Source organism: Xenopus laevis, chromosome 5L (assembly GCF_017654675.1).
Source record: "Xenopus laevis strain J_2021 chromosome 5L, Xenopus_laevis_v10.1, whole genome shotgun sequence".
NCBI classification, from domain to species: domain Eukaryota; kingdom Metazoa; phylum Chordata; class Amphibia; order Anura; family Pipidae; genus Xenopus; species Xenopus laevis.
In genome coordinates this window covers 60,377,650-60,395,683 of record NC_054379.1, presented here as the reverse complement: position 1 = coordinate 60,395,683, position 18,034 = coordinate 60,377,650, and the positions used below count along the sequence as shown (strand labels likewise).

The 18,034-nt window shown below is 41.1% G+C and overlaps 2 protein-coding genes across 9 annotated transcripts in view; one reads left to right on the top strand and one right to left on the bottom strand.

Annotated features, from left to right (window-relative positions):
- Positions 1–2,311, top strand: part of rnaset2.L (ribonuclease T2 L homeolog) — a 34,218-nt gene extending 31,907 nt beyond the window's left edge. For all 3 annotated transcript variants that reach the window (XM_018261929.2, NM_001093114.1, XM_018261930.2), the window contains 1 exon segment: positions 396–2,311. In XM_018261929.2, the coding sequence (XP_018117418.1) occupies positions 396–578 (183 nt within the window). In that variant the 3' untranslated portion in view covers positions 579–2,311.
- A 4,141-nt stretch (positions 2,312–6,452) lies between these two features.
- The window catches only part of nid1.L (nidogen 1 L homeolog), a 250,909-nt gene continuing 239,327 nt past the window's right edge, over positions 6,453–18,034 (bottom strand). For all 6 annotated transcript variants that reach the window (XM_041562803.1, XM_041562804.1, XM_018263141.2 and 3 more), the window contains 2 exons: positions 17,525–17,637; positions 6,453–6,794 (listed from right to left, as the gene is read on the bottom strand). In XM_041562803.1, the coding sequence (XP_041418737.1) occupies positions 6,673–6,794; positions 17,525–17,637 (235 nt within the window). In that variant the 3' untranslated portion in view covers positions 6,453–6,672. The remainder of the gene's footprint in view (positions 6,795–17,524; positions 17,638–18,034) is intronic.

The window sequence follows — 18,034 nt, the reverse complement described above, 5'->3', positions numbered from 1 at the left end:
TGGTATTTTTCAATCATATTTTATAGTGCATATGATCTAGATCCACAGTGGATTGCCTGTCATAAAGCTGAATTCAATGATCAGCAGGATGAGTGGATCTTTTAGCCAATATTAGATGATGATGATGAAAACATGCTTTGGTTAAGATATATCAAAATGAAGTTAATCAGGTGCAGAATTATTGCACAAAATATTTTAAAGTAAGCAATTCCAGTGTTTATATTATTTATAATATATTCAAGTTACTTTGCAGCAGATTTACCACTAATCTACTTTTATACATCTCTTATACATCTCACCTGTAAATCCTGTCTGCATAGCAATGGCACCTACTATGATCTTTAAGTCCAAGGATGTTATCGAATAATTTATAACATTGGTGGTTCTATTTTTAGGGTGAAACTGCGCAAACACTTGGCCAAATAGAAATATGTTTCACGAAGGAGTTCCAGCTGAGGAATTGCACTGAGTCAGTGGACCTGAATGATCCACTAATTGATTGGAAGGCTTACAATGATGATCTTCATGTTTGTGATAATAGTACAAACACACTTTACCCTCCTGTTAAAGAACGTTAAACTAGTAATCTCAGTGGTTAGGCTGTATGTAGAAAACATAAAGAATTAAATTTTCATATGAATTCCAGAGGGAATAAAAATAAGTGCTGTAGATTCACTGTTATTTTTTAGGTTAATGGTACACAGGTAATTTTCTTCATTCTACATTGGTGTAAAAAGCAGCCTAACAAAATGCTAAATAATTCAAAACCATAAAAAGGCATTTATATCTTATGACACTTGGGGGTCTTAAATACATGTTCTTAATATTTGTACAGTCCTCCTTGTAATTTAATGCACGTGCCCTTACACACAGGTATTTACTTCTGCAATCCTATGTGGTGGCTTTTTAATGCATTCTACTGTACAGGAATGAATGAGTCTGTACTATTTCTGTTTTATCTACACACTGCACTGTGCAGAACTGCCAAATGCTGAACATTGTACCTGACCTGTTTTCAGGAGCCCAGGACTGTGCTTTGGGTACATAAACATACAATGGAACTCATCAAGAAGCCACTGTATGAAATTGCAAAGAGTCTAAGGGCTCTAAGGCAGTGCCTCTCTTTTAGTTTTTGAAAAGCAGCCTTAAGGTGGCCATAGACTTAAAGATCCGCTCGTTTGGCGACATCGCCAAACAAGCGGATCTTTCCCCGATATGCCACTAAACTGCGTGGCTATATCGGGGGTAATTCGAGCGTTCGGCCGTACGGCCGAACGATCGAATTACGATGCGCCAAGCATGGCGGAAGCCCCCATACACGGGCAGATAAGCTGTCAAATCGGTCCAAACGACCGTTATCGGCAGCTATTTCTGCCCGTGTATGGCCACCTTAAGTTACATGTTCTTATATTTTTCTTTTTTTTGATCCCACTCTCTTATCTGTACTTAATTTCTGACCCAAGAACTAATTAATTTTTTTTTTGCTTAAGCGTTAAATCACACAAAACAAATACAAGATTTGAAAATTAGATTTTTTTTTTTTTGCAGGTAATTACATTTTAGCTTTAGCCTAAAAAGGGGTAATTAACCTTATTTTGCTTAACAGCAGACTTTATAGTTTGAGCTCTATTTTATAGATTGTAATTTAAAAGTGAAACAAAGTATTTTTAGTGTTCTCTTACATTGTAAGCAATTACAACATTCAGCTGTTGTTTGAGCAAATTTTAGTTCCTTTAGAGTAAGGCCAAAGCACAGTTTCTTCTCAGGTGTTTAATAATGGTGCATACTGTATCAATATCTACTTTACTCCAGTATTGGGTAGAATAGTTAGATTGTATAGATCGGTATTGTAAGGGAAATCTGCTAACAGGGTTGCCATAATAATTAAGCTAAAAGTGTAGGAAAAAAATGCAGCACTACCTTAACAATGGTTAATTACATATAATTGCATTGTTTGTAAACATCTGAAAGAGTTTTCCCCCATTAATTTGTAGCAGTATTGTTTACCCCAAGTCATGAACACAGCTTGCAAAGTTCAAAAAAAAGGAAAGTGCTCTGTAAGAGAGCTCTCTCCCTACTGAAAATACTACTAAGCGCTTGTGTGTATGCAGCCAAATAGCATTTCACATGTGCATGTTGAGGTAACACTGTGAGTTGATATAGCCTTCAGTCTAAACATCCAGAAGCTGTATTACTACTTGATGCAGAAGGAAGGGGAATTTTTATAATATTTTTCTTTTTTTAATTATAATCTTATATGTGACTATGGAAAACCTTCTTGAAAATGTTTTTAATAAATTTATAGAACAAACTGGTATTCATTAACTGACTCTAGTTACTATGATGCAAAACAAAGTACTGTAGTTTATCAAATATTGAAGTGACACTGAAAGCCTAGTTTGTTTCAGTATCTGTGGAGACAGCAGGAGGTACAGGTAAATACTTGAGCAAATACATAAAGGAGTAATTTCCACACTGATGGAGTTTCAAAGTAATTGCTTAAATAAATACCAATAATCTGTAGAACCATGCATAAAATGCTGATAAGGAAAATTACGTTTATTTACAGAGTTAGATAATAGTTGCAGCACGTAGCAAACTTATGAACCACTGCTTAGTGTGCTTAAGCACCAGGAAGAGTGGCTAAAGAAGTTTATAGATGTTTGAAACAAAACATAGATCCATTAATGGCAGTTGTGGTGATTATTCCTATTTTTGCTGACTGCAGATATTCTTTTTGAACAGTAAGGTTTTTTTCTACAAAATTAAGAAGGAAGCCATGACAACCAGCTTGGTTTAACAGTAAAAAAAAAAGTTTTTGACAAGCTCTTCATTCCTCGATTATGTACATAATATTAGGACAATGGCACATGGGACATTTTTTTGTATGTGATAAATCTTTGCTACCATGGGTTTCAAAACATCCCTTGTTTCCATCCCATAGCCTCAAATGCAAAACGCTGGTAGGAAAAAGTACACAGCGCAGCTACTTTCCAAAGTAGCCAGATTTTTTTTTTCTTCCGATGAAACGGTTTAGCAAGTAAGACTGGAATCCAAAGCAGATATCTGATAACGAAATGGTTTGTTTTAGGCCCAGACAGACCTTGGCAATTTTTATTGAAAACAGACAATATGGCATTTCTGCATGTGATCTTGCAGAAATCAGCAGCTCTGCAGCATGTTTCCCTTCTATCTGTAAAGAAGAACCACTGTTTGCTACCTAAGCACAGTGGCAGTCAAGATTCCCTGTTTGCCATAGGCCAAATAATATCAAAAGGTTATAGGTTCAAGAAAAAGTACTGCAGATATTCCTAAGAAAACAAAAACAGAAATGTTTATTTACACTGCACAAAGAGAAAAATAAATACAGGAAAATTATTTGGCGTCAAAAAGATCTATTTTTAAGACCATCATTGCTTAAGACCAGGGGTCAGCAACCTTTACTATCAAAAGAGCCATTTTGCCCCTCTCCCACTAAAGAAAAATAGTCTGGAGCCGCACAACATAACACAGCTTATAAAATTTATTTAACCTTTTTTTAATTTTAACTGTTACAACAACAGAATACAACAAACAGAAGTGCATTGTGTATATGCAGGGCTACTTTGAAATAAATTAAACACTGAATAGCCCTATTAAATGCTAGTGTTCTCATCTGTTTAATGTGACTTCTATTTCTGAAGCTCCATGCTGATTGTCTCTCTCTTGTCTTGATTGTGCGACCTTGGTAAGGACCATGATGAATCATCTTGCTGTGGCTCAGTCTTGCCTGTCACTCCTGAGACGTCTATACTGCCCTCGCACCTGCTGGCGGCTTCTTGAGTGTGCTTACCGCGGTCGCACACTCAAGAAGCCACCAGCAGGTGCGAGGGCTGTAAATACGACCTAACAGGCAGAGCCGAAAGACTGAGCCGCAGCAAGCAGGATGAAGAGCCGCATGCGGCTCTAGAGCCGCAGGTTCCCTATCCCTGCTTAAGACTGGTTTCTGTACAAAGTTTAAACTATTGATTTGTAAAAAATATTTCAGCACCAAGGCATTTTAATTAATTACAAGTATTTAAAATAAGTATGTGAAAGAGAAAACACTGGATCAAATGATATAATATGCTACACAAATAAGTTTCTATAATGATGATTGTCATTTCCTGATAACTATAACAAACATTTTTTCAGCTTCTAACATGCTTTATCTTTCAATCTAAAATTCAGGTTTTCACAAAGAATTTCAAGAAAATTCAATTCATATGATCATTGACAGCATTATAAGTGTCCACTCAAATTTTAACCAAACTGGTTTTCAGTTTTGGCTAAAATGATGATCTAGAAGAGCAAATAACCATGTATCCCATATTTCACCTTAACATGCCTTCAAATTGGGCATCCACATATTAAAAGTAATTTGTATACAGCTTCCATTCTTGTCTTGTCTTTTTAACAACACTATGGGGCCGATGCATCAAGGGTCGAATATCGAGGGTTAATTAACCCTCGATATTCGACTGGGAATTAAAATCCTTTGACTTCGAATATCGAAGTTGAAGGATTTTGTGCAAAAACTGCGATCGAACGATCAAAGGAATAATCCTTCGATCGAATGATTAAATCCTTCAAATCGAACGATTCGAAGGATTTTAATCCAACGATCGAAGGATTGTCCTTCGACCAAAAAAACTTAGCCAAGCCTATGGGGACCTTCCCCATAGGCTAACATTGGGTTCGGTAGCTTTTAGGTGGCGAACTAGGGGGTCGAAGTTTTTTCTTAAAGAGACAGTACTTCGACTATGGAACGGTCGAATAGTCGAACGATTTTTAGTTCGAATAGTTAGATTCGAAGTCGTAGTCGAAGTACCCCATTCGATGGTCGAAGTAGCCCAAAAAACACTTCGAAATGCAAAGTTTTTTTACTTCGAACCCTTCACTCGAAGTTAATGAATTGGCCCCTATATACTTCTATGTAGTGTAAAAGGAGATTTTTTTTTTATGTCAGTAGTTTTTATTTAATGCCTTAAAGTGGACCTGTCACCAAGACACACAAATCTGTATAATAAAAGTCCTTTTCAAATTAAACATGAAATCCAATTTCTATTTTTTATTAAAGTATTCATAGCTTATTTAAAAATCTCAGCTGTCAATCAAATATTTTCCACCTCTCCTCTATGCCTTAGGCATAGAGATGGGGCAGACAATTACTTTCACTTTTCATTCAGCACTTCTAGATGCCACTGCTCTCCATACATTCCCCTTGTTCTGTTGTGTAGCCAGGGCATGGGGATGGACATCAGGTCCCCATTCTGGTGCACAAACAAGATTCTGAAATGATGCACGGCTTGCCTTCATAACAGTGTCAACAAAATGGCTCCTGCCTGCTTGCTATAATTATGAATTCCCAGACTGAAAGAAACTATTCAAATAATTTATATTGTGTAATTAAAGGTAATTTTGCTTGACTAATGTGATAAAATAGGATTTTAAATAATTTTCTGGGGTGACGTGTCCCCTTTAAATAAATAATATTTGAAACGCTTTTTCCTATCCATATCAGTGCTGTGACCTTGACTCAGCCATTGTAGTCTGTTTGATTTGGCTCTGAAAGTCTTTGGTGCCAATTTATCATTGGTCAATATTCTTTACCAAGCATTGAAAAATCTCCAATTGATCCCTTATAAGGTGGGTACAGCTAGAGTAAGTGTCTTTCTGCAAGAGAAGATGCTTGATATGGCCTCCATGGTGAGGTTACACAGTGACACAAAGGGTGTGTGGGAAAAGTTATAGCACTGATCTGGCTTAGTCAAGCTATTGAAGTAACCTTATTCAATGTGTCTTTTAAAAAACTAAATGAAAGTGACTCTTCAGACTTTGATATAAAATAATATATGGTAATAAAAGGTGGCAATACTATAATCTAGTAGTAATAGTGGTCTTTTAAGAAAGTTAATTATATTTATTAGACTGTTTTTGAAGAAGCTTATTTCATTTTATAGTATGGATTATGCTCCACGACAGAATATGCAACAAAGACATTTATAGGAACTGGAACAATTATCAAAGAAATTAGTAAAATTGTGTTTCTGGAGGCCCTTGTTGACCAATATGGATTCTAAAATGCTTATTGAAAAACTATTGCCAATTTTTACAGGTGATTATAATGAAGAGAAAAATCCCTGGAGTTGATAAAATCACAGGCAATGAAAACTCAAATGTATATTCACTATACTTGAATAAGGCTCAATTATGAGTGCAACACATTGGCTGAGTTGCTCTTACAGTGAATTTACTTTATTGCAAGTAAAACTGCTGTGAAATCAGAAATCAATGTAGTACACGTACTCTAAAACTATCCTGTGTTAGTTGAAACATTAACTGCTTGTTTTTGCCATTATGTGCGCTTGGCTTGTTTTTGCTTTACATATTTATATATATATATATATATATATATATATATATATATATATATATATATATATATATATATATATATATATATATATATATATAAAAAACACTGTTTTAGTGGCCTGAAATTTTCTGTATCTAACTATGAAAAAATGTTAATTGCCAGTGTTACATACAGCTGGGCACATCTTTGTCTCTGTATTATTAAATGACTTGAGGATTCATAGGTACAGCTCTCCTTATACTCATGCCACTGATGTTATTGAATCAGTGAAACTCCTAATTTCTATCTAAGCAATCGACTCCGGTACTGTTTTCAGGGCACAGGCAAGATCGACCTCCAGGAGTTGCCAGGCAAAGGTGTTTGCATCCTCCATTGTTTACAGCACAGTAATTTTGACCTGTAAAACAGAAAGGTCTTGATTACTAATAAAATATACACAAATGTATTCATCAATGTTCAGTGGAAGCCTAATGATTAAGAAAAGTTCTTTTTAAGTGTCCCCATTAATATGTGTAGCTACTGTAAGATACATCTGCATAAAAATACAATAGTGATATTTGCACTCAAGTCCAGATTTTTTGCCTATATAACTTTTGGTTCTCTACCTCTTCTGCAGTTCAACTAAAGGTAGACATTACAATTTTTCTCTCCCTAACAACAAATTTCAGTGTGATCCAACAAATCCTTCAAATTAGCGTGAGGTTAGTGGACAAGAACGATCATGCATCTAACAATTTTTCGTCTGAAAATCAACCTCTCCGATTAGAAAATTTTCATCCTTCACAGTAAAATCCATTGTCCAACTGTTTGCGGGGTCAAGCAGACAGTTACCCAAGGGTTGGACACCCCTTCACTAACTTTATCATCTAGCAGTTAGGCAGGTTAAAAAATGTTAAAAGGTTGACCTTGATGGACGTGCATCTGTTTTTTCAACCTAACTTACTGTTACAACTGCTGAAATTCACTTCGATCTTTTAATGCTCCCTAGCTATCTCTTAGATAAATCAACCAAACCTAAGATAAAGCATCATGGCCGGGCCAGCCCCAACAGGCGCCCTAGGAAACTTCTCCAGGCTGGCGCTGACTGAGCGCGAGCTGGTACTTTAGTGCACATGCGCACATTGACTCTTGCGTGCATCACCGTGCGCGCATGCGCAAATTGGCGTGCGCGCATACGCTGAAGCGGGAATTGGCATGCGCTGAAGTGCGAATTGCATGCGCTAATACAAGGGGAGAGATGCGACCGGACATGGGGTAGGCGACAGAGCAGGTATGTGCCTGGCGCCCCCCAGCTTTGCGCCCTAGGCACGTGCCTACTCTGCCTACCCCTAGTTCCGGCCCTGTAAAGCATTATCCACCCAGATGTAACCCTATCTTCTTTTATGATCATTTACACTGTTGATTGAGCATGCTGCCTCACTTTGACTTTCCCTTTTATTTCCTTCTTTCATTAAATTAATAACACTGACAAAATCTTTGTTACCTTACATTCTCAGTATAGCAAATATCTGTCTTTTCTTGCTCAAGCAATTACTAACACTATTATCCATGGTCTTAGCCTATCTCACCTAGACTATTGCAACCTACTGTTCATCAGCCTCTCCCTTCTTCAATCTGTCTTTATCTCTGCTGCCAGAATCCTCCTGCCGTTCATTTAGGAAAAAACTTGCACTCTGTTAAACAAAAGATAACTCTTCTCTGAACCTCTGAAGTTCAATGTTTTGTGTTTTAATGAAAAAAAATCCCAATGTAAAACCAATAAATTTATGATCTCACCAGTGGTACGTGGGGTCTGGGTGCTCATGCACCAGACCTACAGTTTGAGGTGGAGGTATACAACCAAACAAGAAAACAGCAGGCAAATCACAGATCCCACAAACAGGGTTGTAAAAGAACCGAGAACTGTATTTTAGGCCACAAAATAAATTAATACATAGCCTTACGCATTTCATGCCATCCGGCACTTTGTAGGCTAAACAAAAGCCAGACAGGTATACCAGATGTATACCCCAGACCCACCAATCACCAGAATACACCAATTAACCAATAGAATAGAAACGTGGCGGGACATTAAAAACTATGTACAAAAAGGAAAAAAAGGCATCCAAGCAGGCCCGGACTCGCAATCTGTGGGTTCTGGCAAATGCCAGAGGGGCTGCTATAAGGTCCCATAGAAAGTCAGTATTTAGTGGGCTGGTGGGGGCTGTTTGGGCCTCTGTGTGGGCTGATTGGGCCTCTGTGTACCTGAAATGCCAGGGCCTATTTTAATTCTCAGTCCGGACCTGCATCCAAGGGCATATAATATATTCATAACAAGTAATTTATAGGTTATTCATAGTGACTCTTTTACACCTTACTTTATCTGTTCACTTGTGTCTTTATAGGCCCTTGCTTGTCTCCTCCAATCCTCTCATAACCATCAGCTTTTCACACACAGCCAATGCTATCTCATTCTTTAAAACTGTCTCACTTGCTGCTCCATTACACCAGAATTATTTCCCTGAATTCTTTTTTAATGAACACTCTCTTAGTCTCTTCAAAACTAAAGGCAAATCCTACCTCTTGGAGCTCTATCACAATATCTAATTCAGTCTTGGCCATTTATGACCCAGGACCACAATCACTGTGAATAGCTGCATTTCATAACCCCATAGTTATATAACTAATTTGCTACATTTCTCAGCAGCATCTGTGGAATATTAGCAACTTTGTATCAGTTCTAACAGCTGCCTTAAATGAAACTCAGGGACTCTGAAGCAGGGCCAAAAATAAGGAATCTATTAACTAAGGGTGGTGGCACACGAGAAGATGTAGTCGCCTGAGATAAATCTTCACTTCCAAATAATCTCCCCAAAATGCCTTTCCACCGGCGGCATAGCAGACTCCTTGCTTTGTTTTTCCAAAGTCACCTGAAGTTTCCTTGTGAGGCAAAGATTTACCGCAGGTGACTAAATCTCCCTGTGTGCCACTACCCTAATGTGTCATTTAGAACATTTTATAGAGTCAGCAACCTCCCTCCCATCCCAGAGAAAGTAATTAAAAAAAGTCTTTATTTCTTGTGAACCATTTGAAAACAATTGAACTGAAAAAATGTGTTGGAAGGTGAACAACCCCTCATAATAACTTTTATGCTTTTATTTTCAATGACAATAGGCAACAGCTTTCTGGATGAGACCTTAAAACCTTAGGGAGTGAGCCTTCGCAGCGATGTGGAAGCAGGGTGTAGTGCAACTGTAACTGTATTCAGGGTGCAAATAATTGGGCGCCAGTGGTTCTTATAACAACCATAGAACAGATTTATTGAGCATACAATCCTCAGTGGAGTGTACATAAAGAGAACATGGCAGGATCATACATTGCAATGAATAGACAGTACTCACAGCACCTTTGATCAGGATGATTCTCCTCAGAGATAGGAACAAAACATGCAGCTTTGAGGAGGTACACCCAGCTTTCAGCCTCACAGCACCTTTGATCAGGATGATTCTCCTCAGAGATAGGAACAAAACATGCAGCTTTGAGGAGGTACACCCAGCTTTCAGCCTTTTCCCTAAGTGGAACCTGAGGGGAATACTATCTACCCTTGGTCTGTACACTTAGTCCCTACTTCTGGGCAATTAGTAACCGGGATCTTAATCCCACTACAATCCTCGTAGGAGCCTCAAGCTGCTCAGCTAAATAATCTAACTGTCTGTCACTCCTAGAGCGACCTATTAAAGATATAAACTATACTGACTAAAACCTATTTAGATTTAGGTTCCACAGGGGTCCTGTCTGCTTGCTCAGACCAGGACTAACACAAAATGGACACTGAAAGCATGGCTTCAGAAGCTTTTATACTCTAGCACAATGCTATCCGCTGGTCACTGTGAGAAACAACAAGGGCATAGCTTAAAGCAGGAATAGGAAACAGTTACCCCTCCCAACTGTATTTTAGGACCCAGTTAGGTGTCTCTAACACTAGGGGACTGCCTGCTAAATAATACTAGGGGTGACTATTCTACACATCCCTACATTCTCCCCCTGGTGAAATCCTTACATCCCGGCAAGGAATATATTCAAATAACAAACACAAAATACATGGCATTGTAACAATAACCTCATATTGCATTTACTGTATGGTTAACATTCATTCCAGTAGCCTCTCCATAGGTCTACCAAGGAATAATGGTTAACCTGCAAAGCAACAGTTAAAGCACATCACACCAGGTAAATTTGGTTAATAATACAAAAATATAATATCAACGAGTCCAGTATGAGCACCAATTATGTTCATCACAGGAAAAGGTGGATCAGAATGACAAGGCACCGCATAACAGGGTCTCCCCAGAGTGTCATAAGTGAAATATGGAGGAGGCCTCCTAATTCGATCCCCTCTTCTTACTTCCTCAGGAACCATCATGACAGGTGCAGGTTCCACATTTACCAATAAACCAGTGTCAGGGGACTGTCCATTATCCTCTCCTGAACAAAACGGAGGGGCCTGAGCATCCAATCCACCCCTTTGAGGTAAAGCAACACTGTCACAAACTGACTCACTGGGAACCACATGATCATTGGAAGGTAAAAACCAGTCATTGTTCACACCCTCTTCCGATTCACTCCCATTGGAAACATCATTGGTGTCACACACAGGATCCATCTCTTCATCCACAGGGGAAACCTGTGGTATAGGAAGTAAATGATTTCGATGCCATACCTTAATCCTCCCCTCAGTGCCACGAATTTGGTAAACAGGGATACCTGGCAATTTGCTTATCACCTCAAACACTTCCTTCCTCCATCTGTCGGCCAAATTATGTTTAGCAGTAGGCCCCAAATTACGCAGCAGAACTTTATCGCACTGTACCAATTCACGGTACCGTACCTTGGCATCAAAACGTCTTTTATTTCCAGCATTTACTTTGGCAGCATTTTCCTCAGCCAAACAATAGGCCTCCTGTAAGCTAGCTCGAAGACGAGCCACATATTGATAATGCTCTTTGCATCCCACTCCGTCAGTTGAGTGCTTGCACATCAATAGGAAGTCGAGCTTCTCTTCCAAACATTAAAAAATAGGGAGAAAACCCTGTAGACTCATGCCGAGTACAATTATATGCGTGAACCAGTGCACTCACATGACGACTCCAAGAGGACTTACCAGTGGCAGCCAGTGTTCCCAACATGTCCAACAGGGTTCTATTGAACCGTTCAGGTAAAGCATTTCCCTCAGGATGGTAAGGTGTAGTACGACTCTTCGCTATGTTCAACATTCCTAACAGCTCCTTGATCAACCGACTTTCAAAGTCTCGCCCTTACTCAGAGTGAAGCCGATTGGGCAGACCTTAATAAACAAAGAATTTCTCCCACAAAGTCCTCGCCACTGTGGCAGCTTTTTGGCCTTTGGTAGGATAAGCCTGAGCATAACGAGTGTAATGATCAGTTACAACCAATACATTACCTGTCCCTCTGGTATCATTATCGATACACAAAAAGTCCATGCAGACCAAATCCAAGTAAGGACCAGTAATCTTTAAATGCTCCATGGGTGCAGCCCGAGTAGGCAACGTTTTTCCTTGCAAACAGGGAACATATCTTCGACAATACTCTGTAACAGCATCCCTCATTTTATGCCAAAGTTTTTTCAACGCCTAGATGCCCATGCTGATCATGTAGACTTCTCAATGCAATTCTTCTATAACTTTGAGGAAGCACCAGTTGTCTCCTACTGGGGTGATCATGACTCATGACATCAATAACTCTCAGCTTATCCCATTCTCTTAGGAAGGAACTACTCTCCTTTGGTATTTCTCTCCTCATATACTCAGAGTCTTTCCTGATGACAGATTCTCTCACATGCCGAATCACAGGGTCTCTCTTTTGCAGTTGAATCATATCTTTCCTCCCCAGTCGAAGAGAATCGTGCACCCCTAAGGCAGTAGGGTAACGATACATAGCAGGAACACAATCTTCTCCTCCTCCAAGAAAGTCCACCACTCGTAACTCAGAGAAAGCTATGTGCTGTCCCTGTACAGCAGCTGTGGCACAGTGAGCAGCTACGGCCAAATTGGGGATTTCTTCCCAGTTATCCTCTTCTGGTTGAGGAGGTAGCCCAGGATGATGGGAAAGGGCATCTGCACCCACATTCTTAGGCCCTGGCTTGTACTTTAATGAGAATTGATAATTGGTCAGAGCCGCCAGCCATCGGTGCCCTGCAGCATCCAATTTGGCAGTGGTTAGAATGTATGTTAACGGATTGTTATCAGTTCTCACCTCGAATTTGGCTCCATAGAGATAGTCATGCAATTTCTCAGTTACAGCCCACTTTAGAGCCAAAAATTCCAACTTATGAACAGGGTAATTTCTTTCAGTGGGGCTGATACGATGGCTGACATATGCTACTGGCTTCAACCCCTCTGGATATTCCTGGTGAAGAATACCTTCTAGACCCTCATAACTGGCATCTACATGCAGGACATGGGGCTTCTGGGGGTCAGCATATGCAAGTACGGGAGCTTCTGTAAGTCTCTTTTTCAGAGTCCGAAAAGCCTCCTCACAAGCCGAACACCACTTATCTTTGAAAAGAATTGGAGTAAGAGACTATTCCTTGGTATCACTGCTTTGTAACATCCCATTCAAAGGATAAGCAATCTTAGAGTACCCCTCCACGAATCGCCGATAATACCCACAAATTCCCAGAAACTACCTCAGTTCCGTCAGATTTGTGGGTCGAGGCCAATTTAGCACAGCTGCTACCTTCTCAGGGTCAGTGGCAATTCCATCTGTGGATACAAAACACACGGACTGCCGGGCAAACTTACCCTTATTAAGGTAGAGTTTTAAACCTTCCTGTTGAAGGCGCTCCAACACATTAAACAATCTGATATCATGTTCCTCCAGCGTAGACCCGAAGACTATAATGTCGTCTAAGTACACTATGCAATGTCTGGGGGTCAGGTCTCCCAGTACCTTCTCCATGAGACGCTGAAACGTGGCAGGAGCCCCACTTATGTCCTGAGGCATGCGAGTGAATTGGTAAAACCCCAAGGGGCAGATAAAAGCAGTCTTTTCTTGATCTTCAGCATTCATGGCAATTTGATAGTAGCCTGACCGTAAATCCATCACAGAGAACCAAGCACTTCAATGCAGGGCGTCAAGCGCCTCATCAATACGAGGCAGTGTATACTGATCAGGGATGGTCTGTCGGTTAAGGGTTCGATAGTCCACACACAGACGGACACTACCATTTTTCTTCGCACTTTGACAATAGGTGAAGCATACGGGCTACGAGATTCCACAATTATCTTTTGATCTTGCAGCTTTTTTAAATAATCTCGAACATCCTCCAAATCCCTGGGAGGTATTCGCCGAGACCTCTCTCGAAATGGGGTGTCATCACTCAACCTTATTCGATGTTCTGCGTGCCTAGCACAACCAACATCCATGTCGTTGTCAGGTATTGCTGGGATTCGAGCCGGGGACCTTTGGGTTTCTGGCTCGATACCTTAACCATTTGGCCAGGTGAGCAGCCTGTAGGGTTGCTTGCTATGTGTAACCTGGCCTCTGCAGTCCCAGCCCAGCTGCCGCCTGATTGGCCTCTCCAGCCCCAGCTCAGCTGCAGCCTGTTTGGCATCTACAGCCCCAACCCAGCTGCTGCTTAGTTTAATCAGCCAATCAGGGCTGACTCTTCCCTATTTAAGGGCAGCACTTAGACCACTCCTTGCCAGAGCATTGCATGGTTTTCCTAGTACTGCGGCAGCGCCCCTAACTAGGTAGTTCTAGCTCTTGCCCCTTTTCCCTTATTATTCTGCCTTGCCTTGCCTTGCCTGCCTGTCCTTGTCCTGCTTTACCTTATCTTGTACCTTCCCAGCCTTGACTTTGATCCAACCCTGCCTTGCTTGTTCCTGATTTCTGCTTCCTCTTCCACCTTGTACCTTGCCCTGACTTCACCTTGTACCGACCTTGTCTCGCCTGTTCCTGACTCTTGCTATCTTGCTCCAGTCCTCTCTTGCTATCTTGCTCCAGTCCTCTCTTGCTCCAGTCTCCTTCTGCTATCCACTCTAATCTCCTTCTGCTCCTGTCTTGCTATCTGCTCCAGTCCTGTCTTGCTATCTGCTCTAGTCTCCCTCTGCACTCTATCCCCAGTTTGATCTGATCTACGCCCGCACCGTCCTGTCCCATCCAGTCTGTTCCTGTTCCACTCCTGCCCCGTCCAGTCTGTTCCTGTTGAGTCGTCGCCCTCTTCTTCCTGCCTAGTCCAGTCCAGTCCTGATCTTCGCCCTCTCCGTCCTGTTCTGCACCTGATCCAGACTGACTCTTCGCCCTCATCAACCTGTTCCTGCTTTCCCTTCAAGTGTTCCCTAGGCACATACAGCTCCTGCCTCAAGGACTCGCCCTTTCCCTTCAGTCTCCACAGCTCCCCCTACCTAATCCTTGACAATCGTCCACTGAGAATACATCACTGTACAAAGCTAGGCGTTTCTCTAACTCTTGACGATGCTCGAGAGGGTCATCCTCTTCATCGAGGTGAAAAGCTAATTTAGTTATGGAGGATCCCAGACCAACAGAACAAGAGTCAATACACTCCACCGGATAGCAATGAGCTACCGTACGCCAGGCTGGTATCACTACTGGATGGGAAGTAATATTCTTGACAGTCACCACATCAGTTCGTGGACACTTAGAACGATAGTCCTTTCTTTCAGGAACTATTTCCCATTCATTTAGAGCAGCTTCAGCAGGATTTGTTTCCAGCAGAAAGAAACTGCCACTGATAGCAGGTACTATCTCCACATAAACCCTAAGACTGTGGACTCCCCCTGGTGGAATCTCTACAGAGTGCCAAGGATTTCCAACACAACCCCCAGGTAGCTCAGGAGCAAAAGTCTGACAGATCTTCTGCAGTGGTGGGGCTACAGGCAATGTAGTGAGCGGAGTACCTGCATGGGTTTGGAGAAACATCAGGAAGGCCTCCTCTACGGCTTTCACATTAGAGCCCACAATCACCAGAGTAGTCTCTCTTCCTCCAGGCGGGGAACATACATAAGCAACCACGGAGAGAGGGGGATCTCGGTTCCCCGCGACACCCGGAATGTGCAATTGTACTTCGACACAGCCGTCCATATAAGTAGGTCCTGCTCCTACTCCAAACACCGGCACAGTTCCTACCGGCTGCAGCGGTATATGACTGAGGAATTCCTCATAAAAAGGGCGGTGAATGATGGTCAGCTGGGTACCCCCGAACAAGCTTCAGCCAGTATCGGGCTGCCCTTCAGCCTCGATTCCCCATCTACTACGAGCTGAAGGCTGTCCAATGTGACGGCGGGGCCTATGCCGTCCACAGCAAAAACACACACACTGTTGGCACCCCTCTCGGCAGCCCAACTGCTCACCTCTTGGGGCCGAATTACCGCTGTGTTGTTTAACTCACTCATGTTCCGAGATCTGAGCGGCCTTAAGAACGACAGAAAAGTCCCGCCAGTATCTCCCTTTTTCCTATCGCGTCCGCACCCGCAGCGCCTGTCACACTAGGCTGCGGTGCGGTGTTACAGTTTTACCATGTACAGGCCCAATGTTGGGCGCCAAAATGTAGCGCTATAGTAAATTGAGTGCACCTTACTCTACTATAAGCTACACTCCCAGTACATATGCTCCGGATGAGACTTTAAAACCTTAGGGAGTGGGCCTTCGCAGCGATGTGGAAGCAGGGTGTAGTGTAACTGTATTCAGGGTGCAAATAATTGGGTGCCAGTGGTTCTTATAACTTAACCATAGAACAGATTTATTGAGCATACAATCCTCAGTGGAGTGTACATGAAGAGAACATGGCAGGATCATACATTGCAATGAATAGACAGTACTCACAGCACCTTTGATCAGGATGATTCTCCTCAGAGATAGGAACAAAACATCCAGCTTTGAGGAGGTACACCCAGCTTTCAGTCTTTTCCCTAAGTGGAACCTGAGGGGAATGCTATCTACCCTAGGTCTGTACACTTAGTCCCTACTTCTGGGCAATTAGTACCCGGGATCTTAATCCCACTACAATCCTCGTAGGAGCTTCAAGCTGCTCAGATAAATAATCTTAACTGTCTGTCACTCCTAGAGCAACCTATTAAAGATATAAACTATACTGACTAAACCCTATTTAGATTTAGGTTCCACAGGGGTCCTGTCTGCTTGCTCAGACCAGGACTAACACAAAATGGACAATGAATGCATGGCTTCAGAAGCTTTTATACTCTAGCACAATGCCATCTGCTGGTCACTGTTAGAAACAACAAGGGGCATAGCTTAAAGCAGGAATAGGAAACAGTTACCCCTCCAAACTGTATTTTAGGACCCAGTTAGGTGTCTATAACACTAGGGGAATGCCTGCTAAATAATACTAGGGGTGGCTATTCTTCACATCCCTACATACACATAAGGCAATGTATGCAAATAAGACTGAAAAGTGGCCAACAGTTATTGATAACTACCGTTGGGCTCCAACTGCGGAGTTTAATATTAAAAAAGATATTGAAATCCTGAAATGTACTTATAACCTTAAATCTTGTATTGGGATAATATAATACCTAAAACAGGAAAGAAAATTGTGGTCTAGTAAGACAATATAAGGCTGTGATCAAGTACTAGACAGGACTGTAGCAACAAACAGCAAATACTCCCTGTCTGCTTTGACAGATATAGACCACAATACTTGCTCCATTTGCACTCAAACCATTAGTTTGGAAATATGTGTCTCTGAATATGTGTCTCTGAATATGTGTCTCTGCCCTAAAGCAGAAAGGTTTATGTAATTAATGTAAATTCCTGTAAACCACTGTACTTGCCGTAAATGCCCAGCAAAGGGTAAATAAGCTCAGACAGGTGTGGCATTTGAAGCTCTCCTTTTCATACTTGCTAAAGTTTGACATTGCGACAAGCTTCCCAAGATTCCAATCATGTGTCTAATGAATAAACTTAATTATTCTGAGGAACCTTGTCTTGGAGTCTTGCTTAATAATAAGGTTCTGGTTAGCAAATTACCAACATCACCCCTAGACAGAAGGCTTTAGGTTGTGAGTAAACATGACATTACTTCTAAACAATGCTGCCTCATTATTTCTATATGTACAGAGTGTATTTTCTTTTAGGTACTGTAGTTACCTTGAGGACACTGGGAATAAGCAGTGGTGATACCATAGAGACGGGATCGTTTGGGAGGCTGGAAGTTGTCATTCTCTTTGGAAATGGTGCGATCGATGGCTACAATGGAATCTCTAATGCAGAGAAGCATAATGACGTGAACAAAACAAGCAGTGACAAAACAAGATTTCATTTCCACCTCCATTCCCCATAGTGTTAGTAGAGGTATACAATATGCATCCAGGAGCATGCAATTGTTAAATCTCTCATTTTACTAATCCGGACACTTAAAACATATTGAATTAAAAAAAAAGTGTACAGGAAGTATATTTGAAAATATTTGTATCTGCAGTTCTTATAGCAAATTATGTTAAATGTAAGTGATTCCTACTGAAGTTGGATTTGTTTTCAATGACAGTTAATTAGTTGTTTCTTAAAACCTATACAACTAATGTGACTTGTGTATAATTTCTGTAAATCATCATCAAAAATCATCTAAAGACCCACTATATGTGTTAGGTATTGTGCAGT